At 46.5% G+C, this 14,230-nt stretch overlaps 2 protein-coding genes across 5 annotated transcripts in view; one reads left to right on the forward strand and one right to left on the reverse strand.

Moving 5' to 3' along the window:
- HSCB (HscB mitochondrial iron-sulfur cluster cochaperone) overlaps positions 1-2,730 on the reverse strand; it is a 67,353-nt gene extending 64,623 nt beyond the window's left edge. The window contains exon 1 of the mRNA XM_050806841.1: positions 2,719-2,730. The gene's annotated coding sequence lies outside the window, so the exon portion shown is untranslated. The remainder of the gene's footprint in view (positions 1-2,718) is intronic.
- Positions 1-6,112, forward strand: part of CHEK2 (checkpoint kinase 2) — a 54,313-nt gene extending 48,201 nt beyond the window's left edge. For 3 of the 4 annotated variants that reach the window (XM_050806814.1, XM_050806816.1, XM_050806815.1), the window contains exons 14-15: positions 4,328-4,396; positions 5,870-6,112. In XM_050806814.1, the coding sequence (XP_050662771.1) occupies positions 4,328-4,396; positions 5,870-5,959 (159 nt within the window). In that variant the 3' untranslated portion in view covers positions 5,960-6,112. The remainder of the gene's footprint in view (positions 1-4,327; positions 4,397-5,869) is intronic. The other variant, XR_007729266.1, reaches the window with a different exon arrangement.
- The last annotated feature ends 8,118 nt before the right edge of the window (positions 6,113-14,230 follow it).

Below are 14,230 nucleotides of genomic sequence, written 5' to 3' on the forward strand. Positions count from 1 at the left end.
GCTTGTTCTGGCTCTAGCCCCAGCCACGTCCACCGTTCCTCATAGGTGGGGTGCATTCCAGCCATCTTCAACCTTAAATCAGGGAAGCTGCGGGAGGGGAGGAGGGCAGCCTCCCTAGGGAGAATCCAGCTGTTTCTCAAGCCCAAGTGACTGGGTACAAAGGGTCCTACTGCTTGTTCATTCAGGTGAGTAAACGTGTCCTTAGTGAAGGCTATCACTTGCACCTTTCATCTGTATTACTGCTGTGTTCCTGCTAGGGGTTGGGGCTGCCATTATTAAATGCTGACCTCATTTGGAACTGCCAAGAGTTGGAAGTACGTTGTGGCTTTGCTGGGTTAATCTTTAGTTTTGGAATTAGCTATGGCATTGGGCAAGTTTTTCTGATAGATGTCTGGTCTTCTGTTATGAGCAGTTCCATTCAGCACAGCCATGCCCCTTTCTATTAATTTTCTTTTGGTCTGTGTATTAGTCTGCTCTCACGCTGCGATAAAGAACTGCCTGAGACTGGGTAATTTATAGAGAAAAGATGTTTGATTGACTCACAGTTCAACATGGCTGGGGAGGCCTCAGGAAAGTTACAATCATGGTGGAAGAGGAAGAAGGCATGTCTTAATGGCGGCAGGGGACAGAGTGTGTGAAGGAAGTGAAGGGCGAAGAGCCTCTTACGAAACTGTCAGATCTTGTGAGAACTCACTATCACTAGAGTAGCCTGGGGGAAACCGTCCCCATGTGCCAGTCTCCTGTCAACAGGTCCCTCTCTCAACACCTGGGGATTACAATTTGAGATGAGATTTGGGTAGGGACACAAAGCCAAACCGTATCGATCTGTTTTCTGTGGAGATGGGGGACAGAACCAGGTAGCTTGAGCTCTAGAGGCTGTTACTTGAGCTACATGCTGTTTCTCTGGGGATTATTGGTCCAGGAACTCCTTGGACAATCCAGCCTCAGCCCCATACTTCTGGGACTCTGGGAAGACTGTCCCCATTCTCTGTTCCAATCCTCTACACCTAACAGTTTTGCTCAGGCCAGCTCAGGTTGAGAACAACAAATCCTTAAAAAAAAAAGACAGATATATGTGTTTTGGATGTTGCCCTGGAAACTACAGTCTCCCCAGAAGAAATCTGTCAGACGATTTAGCATTTAATAGACCACACAGATTTGAAACAGCAGGACCCTGGAGGAAAGGGGTTTGGAAACAAAGGGTGCCTTTGCATGTGGGGATTTTAAGTTTGATGAAAAAGAGAAACATGTCTTTTGGCTCTTTTCATGTGTCCTAATAGGGAAACTCTTGGGTCTAAATGTAGAGGTACAGGAGCTGTGTTCATCTCTAACAAAAAAGTAGAGCTGGCCAGTTGAGCCTGGGAACAGGGTTTGCATCTGCCTGAAATTTATGAGCAAGCATAGCCTATTTTTCTTGTACTTCTTTGTCTCAAAGAAAACTTATTAACAACCAAGGAGAAGGTGAAGTTCAACTCTGTTGCAGGGTCTCCCTGGAACACTCTTTTATCCACCTTTTGTTTTTGCAGTAAAAGGAGGAATGAGCATTGAATGAAGACAAAGATGAAGACTGACCATCTAAAACATCTGTTAGTGATAGTTTGGGTTTTATTTTGGGAAAATTCAGTGTTTTCAAAAAAAACCAAATGGTTTTGTGGGTCTGGCGCTGGACTGAGTGTTGGGAATGTGGATTCTGGTCTCTGTTTTGTCATTAACAGAGTGCCCACTTTTGGGAGCATCCCTTATATCTACTCTCTGCCTTGTATTTACTGCCTGAAATAGAGGATTTCTTCTGTTTGCTTTTAAGGGATATTATCATTTAATCTTTATTTCATTTATTGTTGGAGACAAGGTCTTCCTCTGTTGCCTAAACTGGAGTGCACTGGTGCAATTATAGCTCACTGCAGCCTCGACCTCCTGGCCTTAAGGGATGCTCCCGCCTCAGCCTCACAAAGTGCTTGGATAATAGGCATGAGCCACTGTTCCTGGCTAATTTAATATTTGGGAATAATTATAGACATCCTGAAGAAAATCAATATTTATTTATTTATTTCGTTTTCTGAGACGGAGTCTCACTTTTGTCTAACAGGCTGGAGTGAAATGATATGATCTCAGCTCACTGGAACCTCTGCCTCTAGGTTCAAGTGATTCTCTTGCATCAGCCTCCCAAGTGGCTGGGATTACAGGTGCCTGCCACCATGCCCAGCTCATTTTTGTATTTTTAGTAGAGACGGGGTTTCACCATGTTAGTCAGGCTGGTCTCGAACTCCTGACCTCAGGTGATCCACCCACCTTGGCCTCCCAAAGTGCTGGGATTACAGGCATGAGCCACTGCGCCTGACCTGTTTACTTGTTTAAATATAGGCCCGATTAGGCTTGTGACCCCTCTGTTTGGCTTCACTGAAGGGCTGCTGAGAGATGGACTTTTGAGAGTGACACTGCAAGATAACTGAGACCCTAAGTAAGGCCATGAGAGGGTGTGGAGTGGAATCCAGATGAGCTTGCTGCTGTCATATGGCAATGGGGAGCTACACTGAGAAACTTAAAACAGAGTGACCTCAAGTGATCTGCCCTGCCTCGGCCTCCCAAAGTGCTGGGATTACAGGCGTGAGCCACTGTGCCTGGTCCTTCTTTCTTTCTTTCTTTCTTCCTCCTTCCTTCCCCTTCCCCTTCCCTCCCCTCCCTTCCCCTCCCCTCCCTTCCCCTCCCCTCCCCTCTTTCCTCCCCCCTTTCCTCCCCTGCTCCCTTTTTTCCTTCCTTGCTGCTTTCCTTTCTTCCTTCCTCAGGGTCTTGCTCTCTCACCTAGGCTGGAGTGCAGTGGCATGATCACTGCACCATGACTTTCAGGCTCAAGTGATCCTCCTGCCCCAGTCTCCCAAGTAGCTGAGACTATAGGTGTATGCCATCATGTCTGGCTAATTTTTAAATTTTTTTTTTTTTTTTTTTTTTTTGAGACAGAGTTGCACTCTGTCACCCAAGCTGGAGTGCAGTGGTGTGATCCCCGCTTACTGCAACCTCTGCTTCTCGAGTTCAAGCGATTCTCCTGCCTCAGCCTCCTGAGTAGCTGGGATTACAGGCGTGCACCACCATGCCTGGCTAATTTTGTGTTTTTAGTAGAGACAGGGTTTCACCATGTTAGCCAGGCTGATCTCAAACTTCTGACCTCAGGTGATCCACCCACCTTGGCTTCCCAAAGTGCTGGAATTACAGGTGGGAGCCTCCGTGCCCGGCCTAATTTTAAAATTTTTTTGTAGTGACACAGTCCCACTATGTTGCCCAGGCTGGTCTCAAATTCCTGGCCTCAAGCAGTTCTCCCACCTTGGCCTCCCAAAGTGCTGGCATTATGGGCATGAGCCACCATGCCCAACCTAGTGTTGTAAAATTTCCATATCCATCACATTGCCAAATGGTGGAGGACTTTACTGTATCCTCTCCCTTTGCCCACTGTGGTATGCTTGGCTCAGTGGGGCTGGAGTTGGGTGGGAAAGTACATGAGGCATTGGAATCAGATAACTCTGGGTCTGTATTCTGCACATGCCACCTGTGAGAAGCTGAACTGGGCTTCTGGCCAGCACTCAAAGGCCACATTCCTAGTTATAGATGTTCCTTTCACCTTGGTGAAGATGAGGAGAGCTGCACCAGACCACCTCTCAGGGTTTCCTAATGCAAATCCTTGAACCCTGCAGAAGTGAGCATCCAGAGAGGTGGGAGCTACTTTTATACACACTGTCTGTGCCCTCCTCATCTCTCGCTCCTGCAGCATGAAACACCTGTAATGCTTTGTTCTGTTTATTGTCTCCCTTTCTCATTAGACCTGAGCTCTGGGATATTGTGGGCTCAAGTACTTCTGACAATTTGTATGGTATCTGCTGGGTGAATTTTCCTAGGGTGCTGGACTGGTTGTTAGGATAGCCTGGGTGACTGGCCTCATTCATGGCAGGGGCAGCAGGTGGAGAGTGGTCCCGGAAGGATTTGAGGAGGTGCATGGAGTCAGGCCCAGCCTCTGGCCTCCTGATTGCCATCTTTCTCAGGATCTGGGATACTAATTGAGAAACTCTTGACTGCTGGAGGCTGTGATTGACCCACTGAGAGCTTTTAGGCATGTGGATGTGAGTCAGCCAGGATTGATGGAGCATTGACTGCTAATTAGACTCCTCTGGGAAGGTAGAGGGGGGCAACATATAATGCCTTCGCTGTGGGATCTTCATCAAGGGGATGATTCTTGGACGGACATCTTTTCCTCCCTCTTTCCAGGGGCATGCTAGCCCTGTCCTTCTAGGAGCTTTCTATCCTTCAGACACAGCTACTTATATTTTTAATTCCCTCACAGGATGAAGACATGAAGAGAAAGTTTCAAGATCTGCTGTCTGAGGAAAATGAATCCACAGCTCTACCCCAGGTTCTAGCCCAGGCATTTGTATTCCTGATGATTACTAAATGTAGTCTGGGCTTAAGGAGCTGATAAGCAAAGATGATGTGTTTGAAGATTTTCCTGAGTAGCAATTGCTTAACATTGTTTCAGTTTTAATGTAGTAAAAACTCTGTTTTAACTTGATCCACTTCAGCACCCTTAGATTTAAAAATGCAGGATACATTTAATATCTAACACATAATAGACAGATAAGCACAGCCAGGGATTGTCATCCAAAAGGTCACCTGCAAGGCAGTTTTGAAAGAGTCTATTAGAGGCTCAAATATAAATTTGTTGGAAAAATTAAAATTTGGATCAGTAGTTGATTCCTTGATTATAATTTTATTCTTTAAAGTTCTTTGTAAGTATAAGTTAATTCCAGTCCTGCTTTTTTGTTGTTGTTGTTGTTGTTGAGTGGTAGCTCTCCTTTTTCCCACTATTTCCTGTCCCCAGTTTTTATTTTTTCTTGAGACAAAGTCTTGGTCTGTCACTCAGGCTGGAGTGCAGTGGTGTAATCTCAGCTCACTGCAACCTCTGCCTCCTGGGTTCAAGCAATTGTCCTGCCTCAGTCTCCCGAGTAGCTGGGACTACAGGTGCCTGCCACTGCACCCAGCTAATTTTTGTATTTTTAGGTGAGATGGGGTTTTGCCATGGTGGTCAGGCTTGTCTCTAACTTTTGATCTGAAGCGATCTGCCCATCTCGGCCTCCCAAAGTACTGGGATTATAGGCATGAGTCACCGCACCCAGCCTTCCTCCCAATTTTATATATGGGAAAACAACTAAGGCCCAAAGATTGTCTTCCCGCAAAACAGCAAGACCTGGGGCTTCAACTGAGAGGAATTATAGTCCTATTTTTTTTTTTTTTTTTTTTTTTTTTTTTGAGACGGAGTCTCGCTCTGTTGCCCAGGCTGGAGTGCAGTGGCCGGATCTCAGCTCACTGCAAGCTCCGCCTCCCGGGTTCACGCCATTCTCCTGCCTCAGCCTCCCGAGTAGCTGGGACTACAGGCGCCTGCCACCTCACCCGGCTAAGTTTTTGTATTTTTAGTAGAGACGGGGTTTCACTGTGTTAGCCAGGATGGTCTCGATCTCCTGACCTCGTGATCCGCCCGTCTCGGCCTCCCAAAGTGCTGGGATTACAGGCTTGAGCCACCGCGCCCGGCCAGTCCTTTTAAACTTGATATTTAGAAGAAGATAATCAAGAGGAAGTTGGTTATGCTACTTGCTTTCAGTATACATCATTCAGAGGTCAGAAACCATAAGGGAGAGAAATATCTGTTAGATAAGCATATCTGAGTTCGGGGCTGTGGTGAGGACTCAGTTGTCAATGATGACAACCAGTAATTTTTGGTACTAGAATTTCACATCAAATGCCCCCACTTTACTGGAAGTGTATTGGGGAACTTTGATAATCTTAAAGAAGCCAGTGATTTTCTTTTGAACATTTCTCCATTTATTTTCAGCCTTCTACTAGTCGAAAGCGGCCCCATGAAGGAGAAGCTGAGGGTGCCGAGACCACAAAGCGCCTGGCTGTGTGTGCTGCTGTATTGTGAACTCCGTGGTTTGAACATGAAAGAAATGTACCTTCTTTCATTCTGTCATCTTTCTTTTCTTTAAGTCCGTTTTTTATAATTTGTATTTTAATTATGGGAATAATTGCTTTTTCACAGTCACTGATGTACAAATAAAAAACTGATGGAACCTGGGCTTTGTGCTTCTGCTTGATAATTGGTTCTTTAGTGGAATGGCTTTATTATTTATTTATTTGAGATAGAGTCTCACTCTGTTGCCTAGCCTGAAGTGCAGTGGTACAAGCTTGGCTCACTGCAACCTCTGCTTCCCAGGTTCAAGCGATTCTTGGGCCTCAGCCTCCCAAGTAGCTGGGATTACATGTATGTACCACCATGCCCAGCTAATTTTTATATTTTTTGTAGAGACAAGGTTTTGCCATGTTGGCCAGCCGGGTCTTGAACTCTGGACCTCAGGTGATTTGCCTGCCTTGGTCTCTTAAAGTGCTGGGATTACACGCGTGAGCCATTGCACCTAGCCTGAATGGCTTTTTTTTTTTTTTTTGAGACGGAGTCTCGCTCTGTCGCCCAGGCTGGAGTGCAGTTGCCAGATCTCAGCTCACTGCAAGCTCCGCCTCACAGGTTTAGGCCATTCTCCTGCTTCAGCCTCCCAAGTAGCTGGGACTACAGGCGCCCACCACCTCGCCCAGCTAGTTTTTTTTGTATTTTTTACTAGGGGTTTCACCGTGTTAGCCAGGATGGTCTTGATCTCCTGACCTCGTGATCCGCCCGTCTCGGCCTCCCAAAGTGCTGGGATTACAGGCTTGAGCCACCGCGCCCAGCTGGCTTTTTTATATTTAAAGTTGTTGTGTGCCTTTCATCTGGAACTACACCTTGGCTATCACTAGGCAGGTTTCCCAGGATGTCACCCTGGTCTCAGCCTGTGAGAGCCGAATACAAATTCTAAGGACCCCTTGGAAAGTTCCAGGGAAAGGAACATAATGAGGTTGGGGGTGGAGTTTGTAGAGACCGGCGGACTGGCTGCCAACATCTTCATGAGAACAGCAGGTACCTTGGTGCATAATAACAGGCCAGTTTATATTCTTATCCTCGCCCTCATAAAGATACAGGTCTACAGTCTCTGAAACCTTTGGGCTAGATAAGTTGTGAAATTTAATGATCCAATTTTAGGAAGATGATAAGGCATATCTGCCATGTGTATGTGCAGCACCCCAGTGGAGTCCTACACATGTGGAGTCCTACCCCAGTGGAGACCAAACATGTTAATATTTCCACAGCAAATATTCACAGTAAGAGGGATAGAGAAAGATTATAGGTAGTTGCATATTGGTTCTTATCAGTCTTTTCTTCCAAAGGAGCTACAATGACTTGTTTTTGAGAGCTGTTTGGGTTTTGGAAGTGGAGATAAGGCATATGGTTATGTCATGTTGACCCAACAGTGACCAGGGAGGCCCTGTGTGAAGACTTACCCTTGGCTGTTCTTGTCCTCACAGTGATTCTATGAGTGAGGTCCTCCAGCCACTGTCATGTCACAGGTGAGGAAACCAAAGTTAGAGGAGGAAGGTAACTTTTCCAGTGTCACACAGCTGGTAAATGGCAGAGCTGGGACCCAACCCAGGTCTTTTTGACTCTAAAACTAACGTTCCGTATTGTCCACTGAAACTGCTTTTATAACTTTGCTTGGTTGATGCTAGGACACTTTGTAGCTTGCTGGCCATGCCATGAATTGAGTGCCATGGTTCAAATGCCACTGGCAATTCAGTCAGGGCAGGGTCAAGGGTGCACAGCCGTTTCCTTAGGAAATGAGGTTGGTGGTTGGAAATTTCCATTAAAGGGTATTTAAGCATTCTGAGACTTGGCTGGCCTGGTGTAGGGGGTTTGGGAATTTAGGTGGTTTGCATGTTTACAGGAATGAGGCTGAGATTGCCAAGTAGATGGGTTTTAGCTCATTTGAATATTTAATGTGGAGGCTGTGGTTTCCTGGGACATTTATCCCACTCGTGTAGAGTTAGCTGGCTTTTCTCTGTTTCGTTTCGTTTCATTTCTTTTCTTTTTTCTTTTATTTTTTGTTTTTGAGATGAAGTCTCACGCTTGTTGCCCAGGCTGGAGTGCAATGGTGCGATCTCGGTTCATTGCAACCTCCGCCTCCTGGGTTCAAGCGATTCTCCTGCCTCAGCCTCCCAAGTAGCTGGGATTACAGGTGCTCACCACCATGCCCAGCTAATTTTTGTCTTTTTAGTAGAGATGGGGTTTCACCATGTTGGCCAGACTGGTCTTGAACTCCTGAGCTCAGGCAATCTGCCCGCCTCCCTCCCAAAGTGCTGGACACAGGCATGAGCCACCATGCCCTGCCACCCTTCTCTGTTTCTAGAGCATTTTATATTCACTCCCTCTCATGATATCTTCCATGGTAGACTGAAAAACGGCCCCTCCAAAGTATCCTCATCTTAATCCAAGAATATGTTCCTTTCCATGACAAAAGGGACTTTGCAGATGTGATTAAGCATCTTGAGATTGGAGCTTATCCTATGTTGCCTGTGGGTCCAGTGTCCCATCACAGTGTTTTGTTTTTGTTTTCGTTTTCTTTTTTTTTGAGATGGAGTTTTTTGCTCTTGTTGCTCAGGCTGGAGTGCAATGGTGCAATCTCAGCTCACTGCAACCTCCACCTCCCAAGGTTCAAGCGATTCTCCTGCCTCAGCCTCCCGAGTAGCTGGGATTATAGGCGCTTGCCACCATGCCCAACTAATTTTTGTATTTTTAGTAAAGATGCAGTTTCACCACATTGGCCAGGCTGGTCTCTAACTCCTGACCTTGTGATCTGCCCGCCTCGGCCTCCCAAAGTGCTGGGATTACAGGCATAAGCCACCACGTCTGGCCCACAGTGCTCTTTTAAGAGGGACTCAGCAGTCAGGGGAGATGGCAATGTGATGATGACTGAGTGTCTTAGTCTTTTTTGTATTGCTATGCAATATCTGAGACAGGGTAAGTTATAAAGAACAGGTTTATTTCTTACAGTTCTGGAGGTTGGGAAGGTCAAGATCGAGGGGCCCGCTTCTGGTGAGGGTCTTCTTGCTGTGTCATCCCATGATGGAAGGCATCACATCAAGAGAGAAAGGGGGTTGAACTCATCCTTTTATTTGGAACCCACCTCCATGATAATTAACCCTCTGCTGAGATAACACCATTACTCTGTTAATGAGGGGAGATCTTTCATGACCTAATTACCTCTTAAAGGTCCCATCTCTCAACACTGTTGCATTGGAGATCAAATTTCCAACACATGAACTCGGGGGGTCACATTCAAACCATAGCACTGTGCAGAGATTGGACTGGTGTGCTTTAAAAATGGAGGAAAGGGCCACAATCCCAGGATTATAGGTAACCACTAAAAACATGAAAAGGCAAGAAAATGGGTTTTCCCTTCAGAACCTGCTGAAGGAATCAGTCCTTTACAACTTGACTTTAGTCAAGTGAAACTGATTTGAGGCTTCTGACCTGTAGAACAATAAGATATTAAGTCTGTGTTGTTGTAAGCTGATCAGTTTGTGGTAATTTGTTACAGCAGCCGTAGAAAACTAATTGACTCACCAATGTGAGAAATCAGCTGCTGATTTAAGGCTACCCAGCACCTACTTTCTCTCCTAATCTCACTCTAATATTCTCTTGGAGGAATTGTTTTCCCTATCCCATCAAGTTATGGGAGATGGGGCCAGGTGTGGTGGCTCAGCAATCCCAGCACTTTGGGAGGCTAAGGCGGGTGGATCACTTGAGGTCAGGAGTTTGAGACTAGCCTGGCCAACATAGTAAAACCCCATCTCTACTAAAAATACAGAAAGTAGCTGGGGGTGGTGGTGGGCACCTGTAATCCCAACTACTCCAGAGGCTGTGGTACGAGAATTGCTTGAACCCAGGGGCAGATGTTGCAGTGAGCTGAGATTGCACCACTGCACTCCAGCCTGGGGGACAGAGTGAGACTCCATCTCAAAAAAACAAAAACAAAAACAAAAACAAAAAAACAAGTTATGGGAGAGGATGGGAAAGCTAAGTATCTTTTGCACCTACCCCCACTCCCACCATTGCAAAGCTGAAGGGTTTCCTAGAGCCTTCTGCTGTGGAGCTGTTCCCACTGGCCCCCCAGCTGGAGGTGGGTTTAGGACTTTGAAACATTAACAAATGGAGCTGGGATGGCAATGACGAGAACAATATTGTGCTAAACTGAACTCTGCACTTCCTAACTTTGGCTTTGGGTAAATTACCTCAAATTGCTGAGCCTTTGTTTCCATATTTGTAAAATGGGTGCAGTAAGAGTACCAACCTCTTCTATGCTGTTTGGAGGAGGCAGGTCCATAAAGTACCTGGCATGTGGTAAGGGATTCATGAATGTTGGCTTGTATCATTAAGGGTGGGAGAGCCACATAAGTAGCCAGAGTCATAGAAAGTTCTTGAGCCAGAGAAGTAAGATAATCTTTTCAGCTTTTTGTGCAGCATAAAAGGTAGGTAATTTGCTTGCCCTTGACCAAGCAAATCTGGGACTTGCCAGGCCTGGGGTGAATGGTGGGAACCCAGGTAGAGGGATATTTCTCATTGGCTGAATTAACTGTGACTCTGTTTTGCGGAGCAGCCAGGTTGCTTCATGGTGGACTTGCTGCATGCCTACATGATGGTGCCATGGATAGCTCTTGTTTGTGCCAGCCCTGTACCCGATACCTCTTGTGGTAACTGCATCCCTATTTTTCAGAAGGAAGCATCCCTCCTTCCACTTTCCCATTTTCCCCATGTCCTTCTGGAGAGGATGACCCCAGCGCCTTCCTGAAGGGGCTTCATAGCCAGGTCTGGCCAAGCTGGATGTGGTGATTGGCTCAGGCAGGGGCATGTGGCCCAAATGGGTCCAGTGAAAGTCAGCCCTGGGACTTTGGCTGGAACTATCGGGGAACAGCCTCCGCTTTCTTGGGCAGATGTGAGTTAGGAGCCGCTCAGGCCACCATGTGGAAAGAACTGCATGAGAATGAAGTAATCAAAGGGAAACAACTGAGAGATTAGAGAGACTTATGTTGTATAAGTGCCTGTATCCATCTATGCCTGAAGTGAGGTACCACCCCAGGCCTTTTCAGTCATGCTATCAGTTTTGTTCCTTTTTTCTGTTTTACTCTTGGTGGAGTTTTTTGTTTTTTGTTTTTTTGTTTTTTTCTCGTTACTTGAATAAGAAAAATACCAGACTAGAAGGCTGGGTGTGGTGGCTCACACCTATAATCCCAGCACTTTGGGAGGCCGAGGCAGGTGGATCACGAGGTCAGGAGTTCGAGATCAGCCTGACCAACATGGTGAAACCCCGTCTCTACTAAAAACACAAAAAAATTAGCCGGGCGTGGTGGTGTGTGCCTGTAATCCCAGCTACTCAGGAGGCTGAGGCAGGAGAGTCGCTTGAACCTGGGAGGCGGAGATTACAGTGAGCTGAGATTGCGCCACTGCATTCCAGCCTGGGTGACAGAGCAAGACTCTGTCTCAAAACAAAAACAAAAACAACCCCCAAAAAACCAGACTAGTAAATGCAACCATTTACAAATTCCAAGAGACTCTTGAAGATTCTTTTTGTTAGTAGGGAAAACATTCTCCGTTTTTCTGCCAACTTTAGGGTTTTCAGAGAAGTTTGAGGGAGAGAAAGGAAAGCAAAGATGTGGGAAGAAAGAGTCCTTCCAGCCCCAAGTTGGGCGAACTCCCGCCAGCTACTTATACCACAGGGTTTGGGAGCACAGCCCCTTTCATTAAACTTTTAGGAGTCTTGGATGGATAGGGTGGGAATTACACTAGTGAAACTCAGCTTTGTGTATGTCAGGCATTAGGCTCTGGGATATGCAGTCATGTGTTGTATAATGACATTTTAGTCAATGACAAACCACATGTAAGTCGGTGGTACCATAAGATGATTATGGAGCTGAAAAATTCCTATTGCTTAGTGACGTAGCCATTGTAATGTTAGGGTAACACATTATTGTGTTTCTGGTGATGCTGGTGTAAACAAATCTGTGCTGCCAGTTCTATAAAAGTATAGCATGTACAATTACATACAATATATAATACTTGATAATTAACAACTATGTTACTGGTTTATTTTTTTGAGATAGAGTCTTGCTGTGTCGCTCAGGCTGGGGTGCAGTGGTGTGATCTTGGCTCACTGCAACTTCTGCCTCCCAGATTGAAGCGATTCTTCTGCCTCAACCTCCCGAGTAGCAGGGATTGCAGGCACCCACCACCACGCCCAGGTAATCTTTGTATTTGTAGCTGAAATTGGGTTTCACCATGCTGCCTAGGCTGGTCTTGAACTCCTGACCTCAGATGATCTGCCCGCCTCAGCCTCCCAAAGTGCTGGGATTACAGGCATGAGACACTGCACCTGGCTCTGGTGTATTTAGTATTTTTCATAATTTTAGAATGTATGTTTTCTATTTACATTAAAAAATAGCTAACTATAAAACAGCCTCAGGCAGGTCCTTCGGGAAGTAATCTGGAAGAAGAAGGCATTGTTATCACAGGAGATGACAGCTCCATGCATGTTATTGCCCAGGCTGTAGTACAATGGCAATATCTTGGCTCACTGCAACCTCCACCTCCTGGGTTCAAGCAATTCTCCTGCCTCAGTCTCCTGAGTAGCTGGGATTACAGGTGCACACCATCATGCCTGGCTAAGTTTTGTATTTTTGGCAGAGATGGGGATTTCACCATGTTGGCCAGGATGATCTCGAACTCCTGACCTCAAATGGTCTGCCTGCCTAGGCCTCCCAAAGTGCTGGGATTACAGGTGTGAGCCACCAAGCCTGGCAAAAATTTTTAAATAAATGTCAGTAAGCTAAGGTTAATTTATTATTGAAGAAAAGCTTTAAAAAATTTTGGTGTAGCCTAAGCATATGGTGTTTATAAAGTCTACAGTAGTGTACAGTAAGATCCTATGCCTTCACACTCACTGACTCGTCCACAGCATCTTCCAGTCGTGCAAGCTCCTTTCATGGTAAGTGCCCTATACAGGAGTACCATTTTAAAATCTCTTATACTCTTCTCTTACTGTACCTTCTCTACGTTCAGGTACACAAGTACTTACCATTGTATTACAATTGCCTATAGTCAGTAAATATCATGCCGTACAGGTGGTAGCCTGGGAGCAATAGGCTAAGCCATACAGCCTAGGTGTGTAGTAGGCTATACAAGGCTACACAAGGTTCGTGTAAGTGCACTTTGCTGTTTGCACAATGACGCAATCACCTAAGGAGGCATTTCTCAGAACCATCCAGTGATTAAGAGAGGCATGACCATATAGTCATTATCTCCCTGAAAGCTCAGTCAACCCTGTGCAGTGCTACTGCCACACTCCCCTTTCGCACATGCAGAAATCAAGGATCGTTGGCTCCTCTAAGTGACTTGCTCAAGGGTTCTCAGTTTTCAAGAGATGGAGGCGGGACTTGAATTGAGATTTCCCTTTCTTGAGAACCTGTGGTCCTTAACCATTAAAAACCACTTAAGAGGTCTTTTTTCTTGATCACTACCTACTAAGTGCTAGGCGCGGTGCTGAGGCTTTCTCTTGATTATTACACTGAGTCCTTAGATTCAGGAGAAACAGGCCAGGCGCGGTGGCTTACACCTGTAATTTCAGCACTTTGGGAGGCCGAGGCGGGCGGATCACGAGGTCAGGAGATGGAGATCATCCTGGATAACACGGTGAAACCCCGTCTCTACTAAAAATACAAAAATTAGCCGGGCGTGGTGGCGGGCGCCTGTAGTCCCAGCTACTCGGGAGGCTGAGGCAGGAGAATGGCGCGAACCCGGCAGGTGGAGCTTGCAGTGAGCGGAGATGGCGCCACTGCACTCCAGCCTGGGCGACACAGTGAGACTCCGTCTCAAAATAAATAAATAAATAAAATAATAATAATAATAATAAAAAGATTTAGGAGAAACAAGTCCCGAAGCCCTGACCCTAACACGCAAGGGTTAGTGGAGATGTGGGACTTGAACTCGGCTTCTCGGTTGAGTCTGGCTGGCTCTGGGAGGCGAGCAAGTGCTTGCACACCTCCACGATGGCGATCCCGCCCCCTTAGTGGCGTCCTTAGCTCGGACTTCTTGCGGGGAAGTCCCTCCTGGCCCGGACCCTCGTCTCAGTCCCCGCGTCGTGGGGGAAGCGAAAGGGGCAGTGTGGGGAAATGGCCGAGGGGTCGGGTCCGGGGTGTTCTGCAGACAGACAGGCGGCGGTGTGTAGCGAGGAACTGCTTGCTCACCCGCCGAGTCGGATGGGCCCGGCGGGGGTGGGCG

The sequence above is a fragment of the Macaca thibetana genome, chromosome 10 (genome assembly GCF_024542745.1).
Source record: "Macaca thibetana thibetana isolate TM-01 chromosome 10, ASM2454274v1, whole genome shotgun sequence".
Lineage (NCBI taxonomy): Eukaryota > Metazoa > Chordata > Mammalia > Primates > Cercopithecidae > Macaca > Macaca thibetana.